This window comes from Physella acuta, unplaced genomic scaffold, assembly GCF_028476545.2.
Source record: "Physella acuta isolate Inbredline_101_S28 unplaced genomic scaffold, ASM2847654v3 ptg000357l, whole genome shotgun sequence".
Classification (NCBI taxonomy): Eukaryota; Metazoa; Mollusca; class Gastropoda; family Physidae; genus Physella; species Physella acuta.
The window spans coordinates 589,302-611,620 of NW_026731876.1; the positions used below are offsets into that span (position 1 = coordinate 589,302).

At 39.2% G+C, this 22,319-nt stretch overlaps 2 protein-coding genes across 2 annotated transcripts; one reads left to right on the forward strand and one right to left on the reverse strand.

The window, feature by feature from the left end:
- The first annotated feature begins 290 nt into the window (after window positions 1-290).
- On the forward strand, window positions 291-6,794 carry LOC131941317 (26S proteasome non-ATPase regulatory subunit 12). Its single transcript, XM_059300520.1, has 11 exons — window positions 291-424; window positions 3,091-3,150; window positions 3,349-3,477; window positions 3,606-3,713; window positions 4,066-4,170; window positions 4,289-4,438; window positions 4,820-4,954; window positions 5,302-5,414; window positions 5,614-5,788; window positions 5,966-6,043; window positions 6,127-6,794. The coding sequence occupies exons 1-11, from the start codon at window positions 326-328 to the stop codon at window positions 6,340-6,342; spliced, it is 1,368 nt and encodes a 455-aa protein (XP_059156503.1). The 5' UTR covers window positions 291-325; the 3' UTR covers window positions 6,343-6,794.
- A 5,869-nt stretch (window positions 6,795-12,663) lies between these two features.
- LOC131941312 (rhodopsin-like) lies at window positions 12,664-17,710 on the reverse strand. The gene is made up of 3 exons (XM_059300506.1): window positions 17,577-17,710; window positions 15,771-15,904; window positions 12,664-14,036 (listed from the first exon to the last, which is right to left on the reverse strand). Exons 1-3 carry the CDS (start codon window positions 17,708-17,710, stop codon window positions 12,664-12,666), a joined length of 1,641 nt encoding a protein of 546 aa, XP_059156489.1.
- Between the last annotated feature and the right edge of the window lie 4,609 nt (window positions 17,711-22,319).

Below are 22,319 nucleotides of genomic sequence, written 5' to 3' on the forward strand. Positions count from 1 at the left end.
ACACGAAACCTATCTGTTTATACTTTCAATGCTGCTCATTTTTAATTACAAAAAACTAGGCCTAATGAAAAATATAAAAAGAGTTAAGTCTACAGAAAAAATAATACAACATAAAAAACCCACACATTTATGAAACAGGCAAAAAAGCTTCTTCTAAAACTCTTTACTAAATTGATCCTATTGCCTAACTTTCAAAATTAATTGTTCATCTTTTATTTTTCTTTGGCTTCTTTTTTCTTAACTTCAAAGTTGTAGGCCTACAAGATTTTCAGAAAATGCGAAGTTTGATCTGGCAACCCGGTTTCCAATCTCCTGCTTATTCATCATGGCGTCTGAATCTAACGATGGTCGTATCCAAAAAATGGAAGTGGACTTCAGTTCTACTGTGGAAGAAAAAATTCCTTTATGCGAGACACTTGCTAAGGTATAGCATCACACTGATATGAAAGTTACTTCTTATTAGGCATATAGACTAAATCTCTATATCGTATTCTAAGCTATTAAGGCCATTAGTTTTAGGTAATTTTTTAATTTTTAATAGGGTTGTCGGCATCCGCCGAGTTCGCGGTAAAAACATGACCCGAAATCGCCCATTACTTTCTGATACCGGACCCACGAGATTTGGTTTTGCATACTAATAAGTTTTTAATTTATGGTAATTAATTAAGTTTAAAAGGTCATTTCCTAAGGTTAATTAAAAAGTAGAGTGGTTGTCCCTTAGTTTTAATGGCTTTGCGACCTGATTGCATGCTGTCTCTGCTTTGGTCTTCCCCCTGTATCAAGGTTAGTTTCAAATACGTTGGAATCTCGATTTTTTAAAAGATTCCTCTAGATGAGAGTAGATTACTGATCAGACATATCTTAAGTAATTGGAAATGAAATTTGTTTTTGGATATTTTGACTCCGACATTAGTTATACCCCTCCGAACGTAGACACTGTATGTAGGTCACGCTGCCACCATTGTTATATTTTTTCATCCCGATCTTCCTGCCTTTAAGTTTGGTCCACTAATAACAGCAATCTTATGGCATGTGCAAACAAATCTAATTTTTTATTTCAAAATATATTTACATACCCATCTTTAATTTTTTCAGCTCTAGTTCTAGTTTTCTAGAATATGTTTTTCCTAAAAATCCAATTTTGTCAGACTAGACTCTAGACTGACAAGAGTCAGACCTAGATCTAGATCTAGGTTACCTGTCTGTTGCTATACACTAACATTGTGCTAACTGTAATTTTAAGTATTCAAGTTCTACTTACCCTTAGATATAGTTATATGCTGAAAATCAGAATCCATACACAATTCACACATAAAAACATTGATCTGATAACTTCATTTCACTTATTACAAAATGGCTTTTGTATGGACTCTACTTCACCTGCCCAAAATAACAAGGCAGTTATAGACACATTACAGTGTTCATGTCATTTACTTTAGATTTCTGACTATGGAGTTCTTTCATTCACTGTATTTATATAAAATATTGCTTTAGAAACATTTTCATATTTGCGCAGCAGTTTTATAACAAAATGGCTTAAAGATGGACTCTACTTCACCTGCCCAAAATAATGAGGCAATTATATGCACATAACAGTGTTCAAGTCATTTACTTTAGATTTCTAACTTTGTAGTTCTTTCATTTGCTGTATTTATATAAAATATGGCTTTAGAAACATTTTCATATTTGCGCAGCACACAGTTTTTTGGGGTTATGGGAGGAAGCCAACACAAAAATATAAGTTCTGTATTATTTTTATTAATTTCAACAGCATTTACAAGTTCTATATATCATTCTAGTTAAACTCTGCAAATATGAACAAAATACAACTGCAAGTAAAATAACTATGCTCAATTTATTCAGGTATACCATGATTTGTCACAATTGGCCAATGCAAAAGCAAGGGGATTCCACCCCTCACAAAAAAATTCGCCAAAAAAAAACTATTTGAGCTAGACAGAAAATCTTTTTTGTTTTGTTTTCATATAGTTGAGCTCTACAAGAATATGTAATTTTTATTTTTATATGATGATTAGTGTTTTTTTACCTAAATCCCTATTTTTAATCAACCACTGAGCTAAACTAAAATTTACTCAAATTTTCAATGTAAACATGACCACTGAAAAATAGACATCCAGATTTAATCCATTAGGCACAAATTTTGAGGGTTTTACTTTTGGTGGATTCAGGAATGGTGTGATAGACTACTGACTACGCCATTGTTTATTTACTGAGGCCTACCATTCCAGAATAATAACCGTGCTATTTTGTGAGATTACAATTCAATAATTAGTAGATCCAATTCCAGTATGAGCTACCTGAATACTTAACATAAAATGCAAAATATAGATCTAATTGTTTTAAAAGGATTTCAAAAGCTTTACAATTACAAACAACGCTGTTTATGCTGTCTTTATTTAGCTAGGCCAATGCCGCTGCCGAGAAAATCGGACAAATCGGCTTTTCCCTACCCCCTGCATGTTTAACTCTGTTTTTTGCATGCTTTTATTGTGTTTATGTTAACATGTTATACATCATTCTGTTCGTAATTGAACAACCTTTTTAACTGTATAAGTTTGATTTCTCTATTATTTCAGACGTTGAAGAAATCGCCGATTAAATCGCAATTTTTACCCTCCGCAGCGACGTGCCGATTAGGGGGGAGGCTTTTTCACCTTTTTAAAAGGGGGGGTGTTACTTCGAGTCTATAGACTCTGTGAGTTTTCGTACTACAACTGTGAAACTTGGTAGAAGAATAGATTAAATGTACACGTATAACGCTCAGGGTTCTTGGTTAAAATATGTTAAATACTTTCGGAGATATCAGACCGCAAAGTTAAACTAAGTTTATTTACAAGATAGTGCCAGATAAAATATTTTTTGCAGTGCATCCGGTGTATTCCAGAATGGTGTGACAGGCTAAACCATTGTTTTAGTGTTAATTACATTTTTTAAACTAAACAGTCTTGAAATAATTACAGGCGCTATATTGTGAGATTGTTTTAAATTTTAAACCTAGAAATTCAATGAATCTAGTTTAATATACATTGCTTGTACTTTGAACCACTAATTTGTTTTTACTACTTTCAGCAAGGTAAACTGACAGAAGCTATTGACAACTTAATGTCTCTTGAGAAGCAGACAAGGACTGTAAGTGTTAGCAATGAGTTTATCAACGGGACTTTTTACAATAAATTATAGTAGTTCAAATATTACTTTAAAGATGCAGTGATGTAAAATTATGTAAAAGTTGCTACTTATACACAATTACAGCCTTAAGAGACATATTAATTTGATTTTATTAAACTACCACCCATCTTAAATGTATTACTGGCTAATATTTTCTAGGCTGCTGATACACATTCAACAAGTCGCATATTGGTTGCTATTGTTAAAATATGCTTTGAAGCAAAAAGTTGGGATGCCTTAAATGAAAACATTGTGCTTTTGACTAAAAAACGAGGTCAGATTAAACAGGTTGGTTCACTATCTGTCACTTTAGTCAATTAAATGAGAGCAAATTATGTTTACCATGTGTAGTGGGTGGCCAACACTTAATAATGATATGGGGAAGGTTACTTAAAAGGTTATTATTTTTTTGCCAGTCCGTGACTAAGATGATTCAAGAGGCATGTAGCTATGTTGAAAATACGCCAACAAAAGAAATCAAGTTAAAACTCATAGACACCCTCAGATCAGTGACTGCTGGAAAGGTAAAACCCCTATCACTCATTGTCTTTGGTATCCTTTAATTTAGTCTTTAAAACATGATTGCCATAAGTGATGTAAACAGTGAATTTACACTTGTTGTCATGTCATAACAGCTCTATTAAAAGAAATCAATTAAAACTTTCATTTTAGTTTATTGTTCTATTGCTAATGTTGGAAATATTTTAAGAAATCACACCTTCCAATTTTTAACTGGTTTTTAATATTTTAATTCCAAAATATTTTACAGCTTGCCATTTCTTATTTTGCAGATATTATGTTTGAATTTGCAGATATTGATATGACTATAATTTGTGTGTTGCAGATATTGATATGACTATAATTTGTGTGTTGCAGATCTATGTTGAGATTGAAAGGGCAAGGCTGACCAGAACACTGGCTAAAATTCGTGAAGATGAGGGGGACATAGCTACAGCAGCAAGTGTATTGCAAGAGTTACAGGTATACAATTAGCATTAGTTTTGTATGAAAATATTGCCTCGAAAACTACCAGTTAGTTCATACACTACAGTTGAAACAAACTTCTGTTTCTAACATAACTACACTTTTTTTCATTTAGGTTGAAACTTTTGGATCTATGGACAGAAAAGAGAAAGTTGAGTTCATTTTGGAACAGATGCGACTGTGCCTTGCCAAAAAAGATTACATCCGCACACAGATCATCAGCAAGAAAATTAGCATCAAGTTTTTTGAGGATGCAGATACTGTAGTAAGTGGAGCTGACCTTACACCTCCATTTTTTTTTTGCCATGTATTAACTATATTCATTCTAGTTGCTCCTGTGAAATTCAACCATTATATTAATTCTAGTTGCTCCTGTGAAATTCAACCATTATATTAATTCTAGTTGCTCCTGTGAAATTCAACCATTTATCCAAATAAATGATAATTATAAATCGTGTCAGCATCAGATCTACCTTGTTTACCTATTGCTGATTGAAACCAATTTGTAGCAGCATTTTTAAGGTTTAGTTGGGTTTAAATATATGTGTTTTTTCAGCATTTGATTTTGATAAAGTACGTTTTCAGGGTTTGTTCTTGATAAAGGAAATGTTTTCATGGTTTGATTAAAGATGTGTTTGTTTTTTAGGATTTGAAATTAAAGTTCTACCAGCTTATGATAGAGTTGGACCAGCATGAAGGATCTTATCTGGCCATCTGTAAACATTACCTAGCCATATACAACACTGAACAAATTAAAAAAGATAAAGAGAAGATGAAAGAAGTAAGAGTTTGCATTTAAAAGAATACCTAACGATTAATCAATAATCAAAATAAAACTTTTTTTAATGTTTTACTGAAATCTGGATAAAAGCAATAAGTTTTATAAACATTTCAAAATTGCCATTGAATTAGGCAAAGGATGCTTTAACTTCTATGCATTGCGGGTCATTAATCATTCAACTCTTGAATGAAATTGTTGTCTTTTGGTTACCATTTCCCTGCTCATTATGTTTAACTTGGGCTTTACGTGATGTGGCTTCTTATAATATAACATGATATAACTTGAGCCAGTGATTGACAGTGTTTGCTTATTTCCATCTCATTATTAACTCATCTTTAATTACCCAGGCTTTACGCTGTGTGGTGCTGTACCTAGTCTTGGCTCCCTACGACAACGAGCAGTCTGATTTACTGCACAGAGTTGCACAAGACAAAAATTTAGAAGAAATTACTTTTTATCAGTAAGTTGGGTTTGTAAAAAAAATGTATGTCAGTCTGTCACATACTTATTACATTTGTGTCTGTTTTTTCTAATTTGTTGAGCATTGGTGTTCATACTGTCAATAATTTTGTTGTGATGTCTGTAAGTTCTGAAAGCTATTGTAATATATTGAAACATATTTCCTAAATAGTTGCATGGTTTTACTTGGTTTTTGCCAGAAAATTTTTGAAGAAGTTTACAACAAACGAGATAATGAATTGGACCTTTTTGTGTCGAGATTATGAGAAGGGACTTAAAACTGGAGACACTGCCACTTTTGTTTTTAGCACAAGTAGTAAGGTAGAAGGGGGCGAAAAGAGATGGGCAGATCTCAAGAACAGAGTTGTAGAACATGTAAGTTTAGTTCATCATCTTTTACTCTAGCTGGTCCATATAATCACCAACTTTTATTGTAAGTGGTCCATATAATCACCAACTTTTATTGATGATGGATAATTTTATGACGTGGGTCTCAGTCATCCATCCATGTCTAACACATGTATTGTTGCATGTTTAATTTCATGTGGACAGAACATCCGAGTGATGGCCAAGTACTACACAAGACTCAGGATGCAGAGGATGGCAGAACTGTTGGATCTTTCAGAAAATGTAAGAACATGTTTTGTTTCAGCTCAATATTTCATCCGTTATTTTATACATTTCCTTCAATCCTTTGTGAACTTCTCTCCCAGGAGACAGAAGAGTTCCTCTCCAACCTAGTGGTGAACAAGACAGTCCAGGCCAAAATAGACCGTCTAGCTGGTGTGGTCAGCTTCAGCCAACAGAAAGATCCCAACTCCGTGCTGAACGCCTGGTCTTGTCGTGTCTCTGATCTTATGCAGCTCATCCACAAAACCAACCACTTGATCAACAAGGAGAACATGGTGCATAGACTTGTACCCAGTTAAGTTTTAGCACAATGGCACACTTTGTTCACCTGCCTACCACGCCTGGCTTCACACTAACTGGGGGGGGTTTCAATTTCTGCAACAGATCTTTGGAATTCACTGTAATGGCCTGCTGGTAGTACATTTCAATAGTATTGTACATTTGATTCACAAAATTGTTTGTTTATTCAAAACTGAATGAATGGACATAAAGAGTTAGTTGGCTGATGGTTGCTGTATATGATGTGTATGCAGTGGCTCCTAATTAGGACCTTATGAAGAAATGTGCTTGTCCAATCTAGGCCGTATTTGGTACACCAGTAATTGTTGTTAGATCTCATAGTGGCAGTGGAAGATTTCATCAGAGTGCAGTTAGATTTTTTTTAGGGTTCTATTTGTGATTGGTCTATTTATAAATTCTAAGCTGTTAAGAAATTGTTTTGCTTATTACGGGAAAATTTGTTAATTGATCATTTAAAAAAAATAAATTTAAAAAATTAAAATGTTGTAATTTTACTACTGGTTATTAAAATTATTTTAACTCAGCAGTTGAAAACTGTTGGTAAGATGTGTTGTGCATGTTACCTAACATTCTATTGACAAAACTTTGAACATGGGTGTTGGTATTGGCAAATACTAATAATAAAACTAATGTGTAAGATAAAGTAAATGTCAGTGCTAGCTACACAACAAACTATTGTGTAAGATAAACCAAATGTAAGTGCAAGCTATACAACAAACTATTGTGTAAGATAAACCAAATGTCAGTGCTAGCTACACAACAAACTATTGTGTAAGATAAACCAAATGTCAGTGCTAGCTATTCAACAAACCAAAATAAACCAATGCTGCAACACTTGAACAAATTGTTTCAGCTTTGTCTGGGGTACACATGAATTATTTATCATCTCAGACACAGCGGGATTCTTTCAAATGTCATTGTGACCTTACAGTCTTTTAGAATAATCCAATTTAAAAAAAATCTTTGTAGATAAATTGTTCTGTACAATTGCTTGTCTCCTAGCCAGTGCGTTATGGAAGGGGGGAGGAGTCTGAGACATGTCACTTCAGCCACCAGAGAACAACTTAGTGAACTGATTTATCTGCTTAGATTCAAAATCTCAAGGGAGAGAATTTGTGCTGAGAGTGTTAAGTCCCTTGGATGACCCTCATTATGGTGAAATCAGAAAAACCCTTTAGGATAAACATATCAACAAGCAGTAACTAATCACAGTGTAAGAAATGGTGAAGAATCACCTGCTTATCTGTACCAAGCAAGGTTTTTAGCAGAATTGTGCTAAATCTAACTAAATAAACATGCAACCTACACAAAGAACAGGCAGGATTTAAACACGACAGCCTCCTGCCGTCAAGTGTATAGAATTTTAAAAAACACCTTGGTCCCAAGACACGTTACAGCTGGATGTCTCTTCTCACCAGTACACTTCCTGCTAGTTTAAATTTGGTCATGAGAGAAGCATATGCAGAATCTGGCAATGGACTGACGCGAAACCTGAACGACTGGGAACTTAATGATATAGACTTACTTTATCAGACGACTAAACAAGACACAGAGGAGAGAGTTGCAGCTTTAAATAGAACTGGAACAAGAGTGGGGCTTAAAACACTCAAAATTAAATAATAACCACGAAAAAATGAGGATGTCAAATTAGAGAACCCGAAGAAGGAGCAAGTAGTAGATTGATTCATATACCACTTAGGAGTGCTGACAGGCATGTGTACATCCTAGACCAGTCTGTGAGTTGATTCATTAAAACTAGGAATCTTTAACTGATGATATGCCTCTAACAAAAACCAAGAATCTTTAACTCCAGTCTGAAAATGATGATATATCTCTAACAAAAACTAAGAATCTTTAACTCCAGTCTGGAAATGAAGAAATACCTCGAACAAAAACTATGAATTTTAAACTCCAGTGTTAAAGCAGTCCAGCTCTACAGATCCGAGACTTGGAGAACACGAGAGACAAGAAGAAGAATTTAGACCTTTATAAATAAGGTAAAAACACATTGGCAGTATAAGATAGAAAACACAGTGGCAGTATATGATAGAAAACACTGTGGCAGTATAAGATAGAAAACACAAAACTATGGGAGATGTATGACAGACAACAGTAGAAAGAAAGGCAAGGACTATCAAGATATATTGGAGAGTCTCAGATGGATATCAACAACAGAGCAAGACATGGCTCAGAGTGGAACCAAATGGAATAATGATGATGACGCTATGTGTAGGTCCTCAAAGAACCAAAAAGATAGATGATGATGATGACAATGATGACCCTATGTGTAGGTCCTCAAAGAACCAAAGAGATAGATGATGATGATGACAATGATGTATCTATGTGTAGGTCCTCAAAGAACCAAAGAGATAGATGATGATGATGACAATGATGACCCTTTGTACACGTCCACCCAGTTGAAGTGAGCTAGGCATGACAGGAAAACAAGAAAAGAAAAACTATGAATGCTTACAAAAATATCATAAATCATGTTTATTCATCAATTTTGCTGTGTGAAATTGTCAACAATTAATGCCAACCAGAGATAGTGATCATCAAACTGTGCCACCTAATATGTCAAATGTAATTCATATATTAACATAGATTTTTTGGTCAAAATAGACTCATGGCATTTTAACAAGGTAATAAAAACAAACGGCATGTTAACATAACATGGTAATACCAAACAACGTGGTAACATAACATGGTAATACCAAACAACGTGGTAACATAACATGGTAATACCAAACAACGTGGTAACATAACATGGTAATACCAAACAACGTGGTAACATAACATGGTAATACCAAACAACGTGGTAGCATCAAATGTGGCATGTTAACAAACTTAATCACGTATTATTAAAAGGCATCCTGTCTTAAATAACACGCTACAACAATGTCATGATGTCATAAATAACACGCTACAACAATGTCCTGATCTCATAAATAACACGCTACAACAATGTCCTGATCTCATAAGCAAAAGAAAATGGTTCCAACGGAAAACTGCGCACAAAAAAGTGGTCAAGTATATTTTAGTTTTCTTAAATCGAACATTTATAGACATTAACAAAGAATAACCACATGTATATAGTAGCATAATAAAACATATTTCCTCGAAATATGACACAAATGAAGTGTATTACGATAAGTATAATTGGTTTGTATTTGCGCAATTTTCTGTTTGTGCAGATTTCCGTTGCTCAGTTTTCCGATGGTGCATTTTTCCGGCATCCATCCGATAATTGCCAACCCCACCAGTAAAATGACGTCACACCTTGTCTACCACTCCTGTCAAGTTTCAGTTTTTTTAAACCGTCGATTTCTTTCTAAAATACATTCTGAGCGCGGTCACCATGGAGTATATTAATCCATTTCTATTACAATTGACAATGCGAAATAACGGTTAGAAGTCTGTTTGAATACTTTTCAAACTTTCATTCCCCAACCTCCAACTACCATCACACATCGTTTAAAAATTCTAAACCCCGATTTTTCGACGACCCCTCACAATTTAAATTGTTAGAATTCATATTTAGGTTGTTCTAAAAAGTTTCAAACAATATAAAAACCTTAACAAAAATAAGATTTTAAATGCAGTGAAAATAATAAAATAAATAAATGTGTTTACTTTACAAGATTTTATGAGCGACCAATACTTTTATTTTTAAAAAGGGCAATTTTTTTATTTGATTTTCATAGCATCTAAAAGGTTATTTTTTTATAAAGCTAGTTTATATATTTTAAAATTTTATTTCCTCTTTAAGTAGTGACGTAATGCGTGCCGTGTCTCATTGCTAGGCAACGTAAAGCATTTTTTACAGAACCATTTTCTGCAACATCTGATTAATTCCCCTTTTTAATGCGACAATCTCCCTTTTCCCTAGTCTACGGTATTTTAATTAAAAAACAAATTTTGCGATAATTTCATCATGGATTAATTAACTCATTAAACCAAACGCTTAAACCAGGGGCAGAGATGTTTAAAATAAATAAGTTGGTAAAATTAAATTATAGATTAATTTTTGATCGGCAATTTTGGATCTCCTTAAAGCAACCCTCCCCACTTCCTTATATTGGGTAGGGTAGTAGAGTCTCACAGTCTGGGTAGGGTAGTAGAGTTTCACAGCCTGGGTAGGGTAGTAGAGTTTCACAGTCTGGGTAGGGTAGTAGAGTTTCACAGTCTGGGTAGGGTAGTAGAGTTTCACAATCTGGGTAGGGTAGTAGAGTTTCACAGTCTGGGTAGGGTAGTAGAGTTTCACAGTCTGGGTAGGGTAGTAGAGTTTCGCAGTCTGGGTAGAGTAGTAGAGTTTCACAATCTGGGTAGGGTAGTAGAGTTTCACAGTCTGGGTAGGGTAGTAGAGTTTCACAGTCTGGGTAGGATAGTAGAGTTTCACAGTCTGGGTAGGATAGCTGACTGTTGTGACGATCAACAGAAGACAACTTCTGTCCCGTGACCCCGATCTGCACGATTCTCGTGTTGTTGTTTTTTTCTAATCTAATTTAGTGAGGAATTAAAATCTGAAACAGGCCTACAAAGTTATTTCTGTAAAACATTTATCATGGTTGTGACAAGTCTTCTTTTAGAACATTCGAGTTTTTCAAAACATATTATTTTGTCTTCAAATATTCTCAACTTCTTTTTTTTAAAAATTAATTTTTGTGTGGCTTCAGTCAAATTATTTCCCCTTATTTGTGTACTTGGTGGTGCCCCACTAGCGGCGCCACCCGTCTCCACACGTCTGCTATTGTTGTGGCTGAGTTCAACTTATTCTTCTATAAAAGTTGTGGACGAAATCATCAGTTAAGTGGGTTAGAGGAGGCTATTTATAGACCAGAGCCGGTAGAATAACAAATAAAGCCGACAACAACATCACGTGGTTCAAAGCTAAACGGTATGATCACGTGTTTTGTCAAAAGACGGAAGTCAGCAAAGCGCTGACTTGATTCTCGTCCCCAGCTAACTCCTGTTGTCACATGTCACAAAAGTCACCCCCCCCCACCCGCTACAGTTCTAGTTTCTAGCTATAAACAACTTTTTCTACTCACTGACTTGTACAAATATAAACAATGACGCTACACTTCCGGTAAGGTAGAGACACACTAAACAATCGACGACACATCAGAGAACACATCAATGGACACCAGCGAGAAAAGTCTCAAAGGTATTTGAGAGGTGTATAAATTCATTTAAAAATCTTGCACGTCGTAGTTACAATTAATATGGTTATAAAATCCTGTCTATCTGGTTTTTTTCGGACTTTACTAAAGATTGGATGTATTTGATGTTTATAATATTTTCGGTAACTAAATAAAAATTAAAAAAAAAAGCAAAAACAATTTGGTTTTCACGTGTAATGGCGACATAAACAATGGCATCCTGCTATTGGATAGGCCGCCGTTGATTTTATTGTACACATTGTAAGCTAAAAATAGAAAACTAGGTCATGGGGTTTTAAATTTGCATTGTTATTTAAAAACTTGATCTGCAAAGTTTTGTAAACAAATAGTTATCGATCGCTAAGTTACTGTACAGCCAATCAATATTTGTCTTACGAAAGTGAAACATCCGGTTATAACTTAGGCTTAATGAAAATAAATAGAAATGTAGCCTTAAACTCAACAAATTATTTTCAAGTTCTCAGGATTTGCAACTTTTATAGCATTTATTCTAAAAATATAAAATTTCTAAATTAATTTTAGGCTTAAGTTTTTATTTTTTATTTTTTTAACGGTCTAAATCTAAAAAACACGTTTTTATTCCATGTCAACAATACTATGGAAGGAATCTCGTCAACTCGCTTGTCTCCATTATAGGCAGAACACATGACGTATAGAAACATGGAACCGCATATAGACTAATATATCATGTATGTAACACAACATGAAACCGCACGTAGAATATCACAGTATGTAACACAATGTGAAACAGCAAACAAAAATACAAGTGTCATAAATTGAGCCAATCCAACGATTAAAGTATTACAGGTAGAATAGGTAGAACAGGTAGAAAACACAAAGTATCATCACAATTGTAGTTGTAAGTTTTTATCACAATTGTGGTTGTAAGTTTTGATCACAATTGTGGTTGTAAGTTTTGATCACAATTGTGGTTGCGAGTTTTGATCACAATTGTGGTTGCGAGTTTTGATCACAATTGTGTTGCAAGTTTTGGCACTGGAAGAAAAGGTCCGGCATCACGAGCGGCTAGCCGAAAGTCCGGCATCACGAGCGGCTGTTGGCCGAAAGTCCGGCATCACGAGCGGCTGTTGGCCGAAAGTCCGGCATCACGAGCGGCTGTTGGCCGAAAGTCCGGCATCACGAGCGGCTGTTGGCCGAGAGGGTGGAGGATGAGCGGAGGTTCTGGCACCGACTGACCTTTGGCCTCTGGAGCTTGGACGCCCCACAGAAGGCCTTGAGGATCCGTTTCCTGACCTTGGGGTGGCTGATGGAGTAGAGGAGGGGGTTGAAGACCATAGAGGTCTTGGCCAGGAGGCTGGGCACCACAGAGGACAGGTAGGAGATGTGGCTCTGGTCGCCGAACAGACCGATGATGCTGATGACAGTGTAGGGGCACCAGGACAAGGTGAAGGCCATCAGCAGGAACATAATGACCTTGATGGTCTTGTGTTCACAGTGCAGACGATAACGGTGCTGTTTGAGGATAAGTTTGGAGCCCAGGGCCGCGTGGTAGCGCAGCCGTATCCTCCCAAATATCGACCTTTCAAGAGTTTTAGATCGGGGCTGGTTGGGTTTCGAACCCCCGACCTGCTTGCTGACGTTGCAGTAAAAAATTTCGCCGTTTCCAAACTGGTTCTCATATATTTGCGCCATCTGCTCCATCGAGTAGGCAGACGATATTTTCGCCTCGTGACGCGAGAGGTTGCGCGTGACGACTGACCTGCAGCCACTGGACCGTGACGGGACACAGAGCGTGTGACCGGCAGCAGACGAGAGGAGCAGCTTGGAGTGGATGGAGTAGTCGTGGCTGCTGTAGGCCACGCAGTCGTCTGAGCCGAAGCTGATCTGGCTGTAGCAGACGGCGGCCTGCTTGTGTGGGGGAGAGTCGTGGGCCAACACTGAACTCTGACCCCGAAGTTTGGGTCTGCTGAAGAATATCCGCGCCCTCGTGTGGTCGTTGAAGTTGACGTCACGCTGCGAGTCCACACCCTCGTCCTGGCTGAAAGTCTCGCTGCCGGAACTCTGGCGTTTTCCGGCATCCGGTGTTCTCTTCACACTTCCGGCAGAACTGAAGCTGTCCCTGGAGAATCGCCGTCTGCCCATGGTCACGTGGGAGGACTCCCTCTCAAGGCCACTCTTGACCTCCCTGACGGCCAACCAGATGCGGGTGTAGCAGAAGGCCATGACGGCAAACGGAAGTAGAAAGTTTCCCGCCACCATGGCCATGACGAAGCTCCTGTTGTGCCAGCTTCGGGTCAGGTAGTCAAACGTGCACGTGGTTCCTATACCGTCCAGGATGTAGGCGCCCCATCCCAGAATGGGGCACAGCGCCCAGGAGATGGAGTAGCACCAGACCGAGGCCACAGCCAGGGCCGTGGCGCACCGGGGAAGGTGGTGGCCGGGGTTGGGGCGCCGCACCACCGCCCAGTAGCGGTCGGCTGCGATGACGGCCAGCGTGTTGATGGTGACCATACCAGCTACAGCCGTGAGGAAGGCGTACATCTGGCAGACTGAAACAAGAGAGATGATTGGTTAAAGCTGCGACATACATCTGGCAGACTGAAACAAGAGAGATGATTGGTTAAAGCTGCGACATACATCTGGCAGACTGAAACAAGAGAGATGATTGGTTAAAGCTGCGACATACATCTGGCAGACTGAAACAAGAGAGATGATTGGTTAAAGCTGCGACATACATCTGGCAGACTGAAACAAGAGAGATGATTGGTTAAAGCTGCGACATACATCTGGCAGACTGAAACAAGAGAGATGATTGGTTAAAGCTGCGACATACATCTGGCAGACTGAAACAAGAGAGATGATTGGTTAAAGCTGCGACATACATCTGGCAGACTGAAACAAGAGAGATGATTGGTTAAAGCTGCGACATACATCTGGCAGACTGAAACAAGAGAGATGATTGGTTAAAGCTGCGACATACATCTGGCAGACTGAAACAAGAGAGATGATTGGTTAAAGCTGCGACAGCCTCGAGATTTCATTAGCTCGGGTTATAACATTGTAACATCATTAACAAAATCATTAAAAAATTGTTTCATTGAATTTTTCTAAATAAAAACTGTGTCAGTTCGCGCGGACGAGAGATCAGATTTGTCGTCTGCTCGGGTGACCTGGGCGTTACGTCACTGTCGGCTGGAACTTATGTAACGGAACGGATGCAGCTCCATCGTGAGTACACAGGGGGGATGATGTGATGGAGCACGTGGATGTGATTAGCACGTGTTGTTACGTCATGACACTAGTGTTTATAGTCTATCAATATCAGGTTACCTGACGACAAACTGTTATAAATTATACTGATGAGGCGAGTGGAGGGGGAGGGGAGTATCTGTGTGTCGTCAACCAGGTGTTGGCGCCATCAGTTGTGATGGTTGTCATGGTTACTGGCACTGAGTTTCTTCTCAGTAGGTCACGTGCTCACTCAGACATCCAGTCTCAAGTTGGCCAACACATCAACAGCAGGTAGGGGTGGAGGATGGTGAGAGAAATTGTGAGGGGGGGGGGGTCGACAGTGGTGCTGGGAAATGTGCGCTTATGGGATGGTGACCAGAAAAATGCGCAACGGAAAAAAGCGCAAACAGAAAAAAGCGCAAACAGAAAAAAAAAACGCAAACAGAAAAATACGCAACCAGAAAAATGCGCAAAGAGACATTTTTGCACAAAGACCTATATGGTTGCGAATTTTTCTGTTTGCGCTTTTTTTTCTTTTTGCACTTTTTTCTGAGTGTTCTTTTTTATGTTCGAGCTTTTTTCTGTTTGCTCTTTTTTTTTCGTTGCGCATTTTATTTTCACTTTTTTTCCGTTGCGCTTTTTTTTCCGGTGCGCATCTTTCTGGGAACCATATATATATATATATATATATATATATATATATATATATATATATAAATATATATATATATATATGTATATACCTGACGAAACGCCGCAGACATGAGCTCATTATGTCCACAGTAAATGTGTCTGGCAGTGGTCTAGCTAAAGGCCATGTCATTAGCGGGAGAACCATGCTCGGATTAAATGGCAACAATAAGACTTAATTGGTTGGATTAGCGCGTTTCTAGAACTTCCGGTCAGCTCGGGCAAATGGCTGCAGGAAAACGTCTGGCAACTACCGTCTAAAACTTCCACGTCTAATGTGCTCGCTTTCATCGCTACACTTTAATGAAAGAGCCAATCAGAAGACGGAAGCTAAAAATAAACTGGACACGTGACTGGCTTACCTTTGGAGCCGAATGGCCAAGTCTGGTAGAAGCTGGCCAGAGCGAGCAGTGGGAAGTCGACGGAGCACATGAAGAGGTCACCTATGGCCAGGTTGATGATCAGGATGTTGGAGCGTGTCCTGAGGTCCTTGAACCTGGGGATAACAGACGTCAGTGGTGAGACAGGCGTCAAATGGTGAGACAGGCGTCAAGTGGTGAGACAGGCGTCAGATGGTGAGACAGGCGTCAGTGGTGGGAAAGGCGTCCAGTGGTGAGACAGGCGTCAGATGGTGAGACAGGCGTCAGATGGTGAGACAGGCGTCAAATGGTGGGACAGGCGTCAAGTGGTGAGACAGACGTCAAGTGGTGAGACAGGCGTCAGATGGTGAGACAGGCGTCAGTGGTGGGAAAGGCGTCCAGTGGTGAGACAGGCGTCAGATGGTGAGACAGGCGTCAGATGGTGAGACAGGCGTCAAATGGTGGGACAGGCGTCAAGTGGTGAGACAGACGTCAAATGGTGAGACAGGCGTCAAATGGTGAGACAGACGTCAAATGGTGAGACAGGCGTCAAATGGTGAGACAGAGATCAAGTGGTGAGACAGGCGTCAAGTGGTGAGACAGGGGTCAAATGGTGAGACTGGGGTCAAATGGTGAGACAGGCGTTATATGGTGAGACATGCGTCAAGTGGTGAGACAGACGTCCAGTGGTGAGACAGGCGTCAAGTGGTGAGACAGACGTCAAGTGGTGAGACAGGCGTCAAGTGGTGAGACAGACGTCCAGTGGTGAGACAGGCGTCAAGTGGTGAGACACACGTCAAATGGTGAGACAGGCGTCAAATGGTGAGACAGAGATCAAGTGGTGAGACAGGCGTCAAGTGGTGAGACAGGGGTCAAATGGTGAGACAGGGGTCAAATGGTGAGACAGGCGTCAAATGGTGAGACAGGCGTTATATGGTGAGACAGGCGTCAAGTGGTGAGACAGACGTCCAGTGGTGAGACAGGAGTCAAGTGGTGAGACAGACGTCAAGTGATGAGAAAGGCGTCAAGTGTTGAGAAAGGCGTCAAGTGGTGAGACAGGCGTCAAGTGGTGAGACAGACGTCCAGTGGTGAGACAGGCGTCCTGTGGTGAGACAGGCGTCAAGTGGTGAGACAGACGTCAAGTGGTGAGACAGGCGTCAAGTGGTGAGACAGACGTCCAGTGGTGAGACAGGCGTCAAGTGGTGAGACAGACGTCAAATGGTGAGACAGGCGTCAAATGGTGAGACAGAGATCAAGTGGTGAGACAGGCGTCAAGTGGTGAGACAGGGGTCAAATGGTGAGACAGGGGTCAAATGGTGAGACAGGCGTCAAATGGTGAGACAGGCGTTATATGGTGAGACAGGCGTCAAGTGGTGAGACAGACGTCCAGTGGTGAGACAGGAGTCAAGTGGTGAGACAGACTTCAAGTGATGAGAAAGGCGTCAAGTGTTGAGAAAGGCGTCAAGTGGTGAGACAGGCGCCAAATGGTGAGACAGGCGTCAAGTGGTGAGACAGACGTCCAGTGGTGAGACAGGCGTCAAGTGGTGAGAAAGGCGTAAAGTGGTGAGACAGACGTTAAGTGGTGAGACAGACGTCAAGTGGTGAGACAGGCGCCAAGTGGTGAGACAGGCGTCAAGTGGTGAGAAAGGCGCCAAGTGGTGAGACAGACGTCAAATGGTGAGACAGGCGTCAAGTGGTGAGACAGACGTCAAGTGGTGAGAAAGGCGCCAAGTGGTGAGACAGACGTCAAATGGTGAGACAGGCGTTATATGGTGAGACAGGCGTCAATAAAATGAAAGCAGTACTCACCTGACGCACGTGAGTATGACAAGAATATTCCCGCACACCGCCGCCAGACCGATGACCGTTATAAAAAGTCCGATGGTGAAGTGGATGGCCGCTGGGACAGGGGCGTGGTCTGCCCAGTGTGTGTGGACACTCATATTAACATTCAGGACAGGGGCGTGGTCAGGTCTGTGTGTGTGGACGCTCATGTTAACATTCATATTACTGACCAGACCTAGTTTACATTTCTGGTTCGTTTAGTTGCTGGGATGTCTTGAGTCAGTGGATAAATGTGTCTGTGATATTCGTGGATATTGGATATATTCGTCCTTAATGGCAGTGGTCAATGGATAAGTTCGTCTTGGATGGTGGTGGTGAATAGATAAACACACCCTTGATGTTAGATAAAGACAGCCTTGATGCTCGTGGCTTCTGATATGTGCCGCCTTGATTAGCCGCCGTGAAACTGTTACAGGCAGGAAATGGGGCGATGCTTGCCGTAATCTGTTTGTGTATCCGTGAGCTGGGGGTGCTTTGTATATCGGTGAGCTAGGGGTGCTTCAAGTGACCCAGCCACTTATCTGCTGCTGCACAAAAAGTTGGCTGTGTCTTGACCTCAGGGTTATCTCAGGGTTTAGGCTCAGGGCTTAGGCTCACGGCTGTATCGCCTGCAGGAAAATTTTAAAGTTTAGAGACTAGTGGTACCAGAGGGAGAGAGGGGGAGAGAGAGAGGGAGAGAGAGTGAGGGAGAGAGGGGGAGAGGGAGGGAGAGAGGGAGAGAGAGTGAGGGAGAGAGGGGGAGAGAAGGGGAGAGAGAGGGAGGGAAAGAGGGATATAATGTGAGAGAAAAGTGGAGATATTTTATATGAGATAATGATGGTGCTTTATACTAGACATACGCATACACAAGCACTCACACGCGCGTCCAAAGAATACACACACACACCTAACCCCCCCCCCCCACCCCCCCTCACACACACACACACAGGCCTATGAAGTAGCAACAATTTTAAATTTCCAGCAAATAGCAAACAGCAGTACCGGATAGATAATTCTATTTCCGGCAAACAGCAGTACCGGATAGATAATTCTATTTCCGGCAAACAGCAGTACCGGATAGATAATTCTATTTCCGGCAAACAGCAGTACCGGATAGATAATTCTATTTCCGGCCCGCTAACGAGCCGTTTGTCCGGACAGCAAAATGACTTTCCGCTCACTCATGCTAGATCGATTCCCAGATTGGCAGAAGCCCTTTTGGGGCGACTCTATCGGACTGAGCCGAAATTTGTGAGGTCAACTAAGTGCACCTATTGAGGTCAACTAAGTGCACCCAGTGAGGTCAACTAAGTGCACCTAGTGAGGTCAACCAAGTGACCTAGTGAGGTCAACCAAGTGACCTAGTGAGGTCAACCAAGTGACCTAGTGAGATAAACTAAGTGCACCTAGTGAAGTCAACCAAGTGACCTAGTGAGGTAAACTAAGTGCACCTAGTGAGGTCAACCAAGTGACCTAGTGAAGTCAACTAAGTGACCTAGTGAGGTCAACCAAGTGACCTAGTGAAGTCAACTAAGTGCACCTAGTGAGGTGAACCAAGTGACCTAGTGAGGTCAACTAAGTGCACCTAGTGAGGTCAACCAAGTGACCTAGTGAGGTCAACCAAGTGACCTAGTGAGGTCAACCAAGTGACCTAGTGAAGTCAACTAAGTGCACCCAGTGAGGTAAACTAAGTGCACCTAGTGAGGTCAACCAAGTGATCTAGTGAGGTCAACTAAGTGACCTAGTGAAGTCAACTAAGTGCACCTAGTGAGGTCAACCAAGTGACCTAGTGAGGTCAACTAAGTGCACCTAGTGAGGTCAACCAAGTGACCTAGTGAAGTCAACCAAGTGACCTATTGAGGTCAACTAAGTGCACCTATTGAGGTCAACTAAGTGCACCTATCACCGCTGTTTATCCAGATCACGAAGCTTACCCAACTCTCAAGAATAAACGAATCGGTTTGCTTAACCCTCTCCGATCATTCAGAAAACGTTACAAGCAAACAAAATAGATGCAATATACACACGCGATCAAATTAATCAAAGGGGGGAAATATCTTTCTACGTGTGAGAGGGTTGGCCAATAAGAAATCAGTCACCCTCACCCCCCCCCCCCCCACCCAATCATTTTTGGTGGCCATCTAATGTACCCAGCCAAATAAAAAGTCCACATAACAAGAGAAACCATTGAACAGGCAATACACATCACACAAGTCACAAGTAAATACAAATCATGGAAGACAACACAGAAAGAGAAGAAAAATTGTGAACAGAACATCAGGAATCAACGAAGAGGAAAGATGCCAGAAGCAATATAACAAACTAAAAGCCAAATAAAAAAATTACAAAGGATCTCAGCCAACCAGAAATGTATGTATATATATATATATATATATATATATATATATATATATATATATATATATATATATATATATATATATATATATATATATATATATATAAAATAAATAAATAAATAAATAAATATATATATATATATATATATATATATATATATATATATATATATAAATATATATATATACAGAATATGTAATCTATATCAGTATTTATTTATATATAAATAAATAAATAAATTTATATATATATATATATATATATATATATATTTATATATATATATATATATATATATATATATATATATATATATATATATATATATATATATATATATATATATATATATATATGTGTGTGTGTGTGTGTGTGTGTGTTTGTGTGAATAAATTTGTTTGACATGAATATCAAGCAAGAAACTTGTTTCACTGAACTCACCAGACAGATAGCTACTTGAATATTAAATCACTTGTCAAAAGGTTTGAACCACCGACAAAACAACTGCTGACACTAATGCTGATTATTCGCCACTTAGGACGCAAGAACGAGTGAAAGCTAAGGGACTCAATCCAACGTTCAACTCACGCAGACGAGAGTTAAACCTTCCGCTGGTCAAACTCGCCGCCCACAGTTCGCGAGCAAATACGTCACAGCTTCGTCTGCTTCCTGTGGCGCACTGGGACTCCGCGCATGTCATGCATAATTAATTTTTTAGCAACGGCAAGTTTGTAGAGTCAATGTCAGGTTGTTTGTACCACTCATCTACCCCCCATCCACCCCATCTCCCTTCTCCCTCTCTACCATACTATAACAATCACCACACTATACCAATTACCACACTATAACAATTACCACACAACTATAACAATCCCCACACTACAACAATCCCCACACTATAACGATCACCACACTATACCAATTACCACACTATAACAATTACCACACTATAACCATTACCACAATTTAACAATAACCACACAATAACAATTACCACACTATAACAATAACCACACTATAACAATTACCACACTATACCAATTACCACACAATAACAATTATCACACTATAAAAATTACCACACAATAACAATTATCACACTATAACAATTACCACACAATAACAATTACCACACAATAACAATTATCACACTATAACAATTACCACACAATAACAATTACCACACTATAACATTTAATTACCACAGTATACCCATTGCTATCGCTGACTGGTTGTTTTTTACAGTGAGCCTGTAAAAGTTGACTTCGACAAGATGACTTTAAGGCGAGGATGCGGTATGAAATGTGACTGAGCTTATGTCATAAGGATTATGTTAGCGCTGGTTCGATATTTGCAGTTTCCAATAGATATTCATTCCAAGCATATACTATTTTTATTGTCTAGAAAGTTGTATTTTTTAAATCGCTTTTATAGTTTAGTTTATTTCGATGATATAGTTATTGATTGGAATCAGATTTACAAGTGAACTATATAATATGCATATGTATATTTGTACTTATTTATCTAGCATAACGATATTTTTGTGACATTAACTGTTGCACATGGAGCACACCGCAGCTAACGACGGGGGTACAGAGAGGATGTACTCACCATGTGATACAGTGTGTACTCACAGTCTGGCACTTATTTCTTGACTCAAAAGAAAACCAGAATTGTTCGATTTCCTAAAGCTTTCGAGTAACCTGAACTCTCGTTTAATAATAAATGCAGGTAATTTGATATGTTTTTGAGATTTTAATCTAAAGCTTAAAAATACCGAGTCATGATTTTATGTAGAAAATTATATATATATATATATATATATATTTACTTATTTATATATATGGTGTTGGTCTCAAACCGTCTAATTCGAAAAAACATCAATTTTCTGTTTTTACATAAATCAAAAGCCAGCATAATTCCCCATAATGTCTGAAAATACGATAGAACTCTGGAGAATGATTATCGAGATGTAATCGTTTCATGCCAGGCTGCCCCAATAAAAACTGAGCCACACATTAACACAACTCCTGTCGAGTTCGCCGTTATCACTCCAAACTATTTTTTAAAAAAAACCATTTTGGTCTGCTCATTTCTCTGTGGTACTGATTGGGCAAAAACATCTTGACAGTGAGCAAAGACGTAAACTACCCCCCCCCCCCCCCACACACACACACAAACTATTCATCATTTTTAAAAGTATCATCAAGGTCTTAATTGGATTGCTATTATTTCATTCAAATAAAATAAAACTGGAGTGATCTCCCCTAAACTTTCTCACATTACATTTTTAAATAGAACCGTATAGACAAAAGAATGACGTAATTGAGTATATAAGAGAGCGGAAGAGCGGAAAACTAGAGCTTT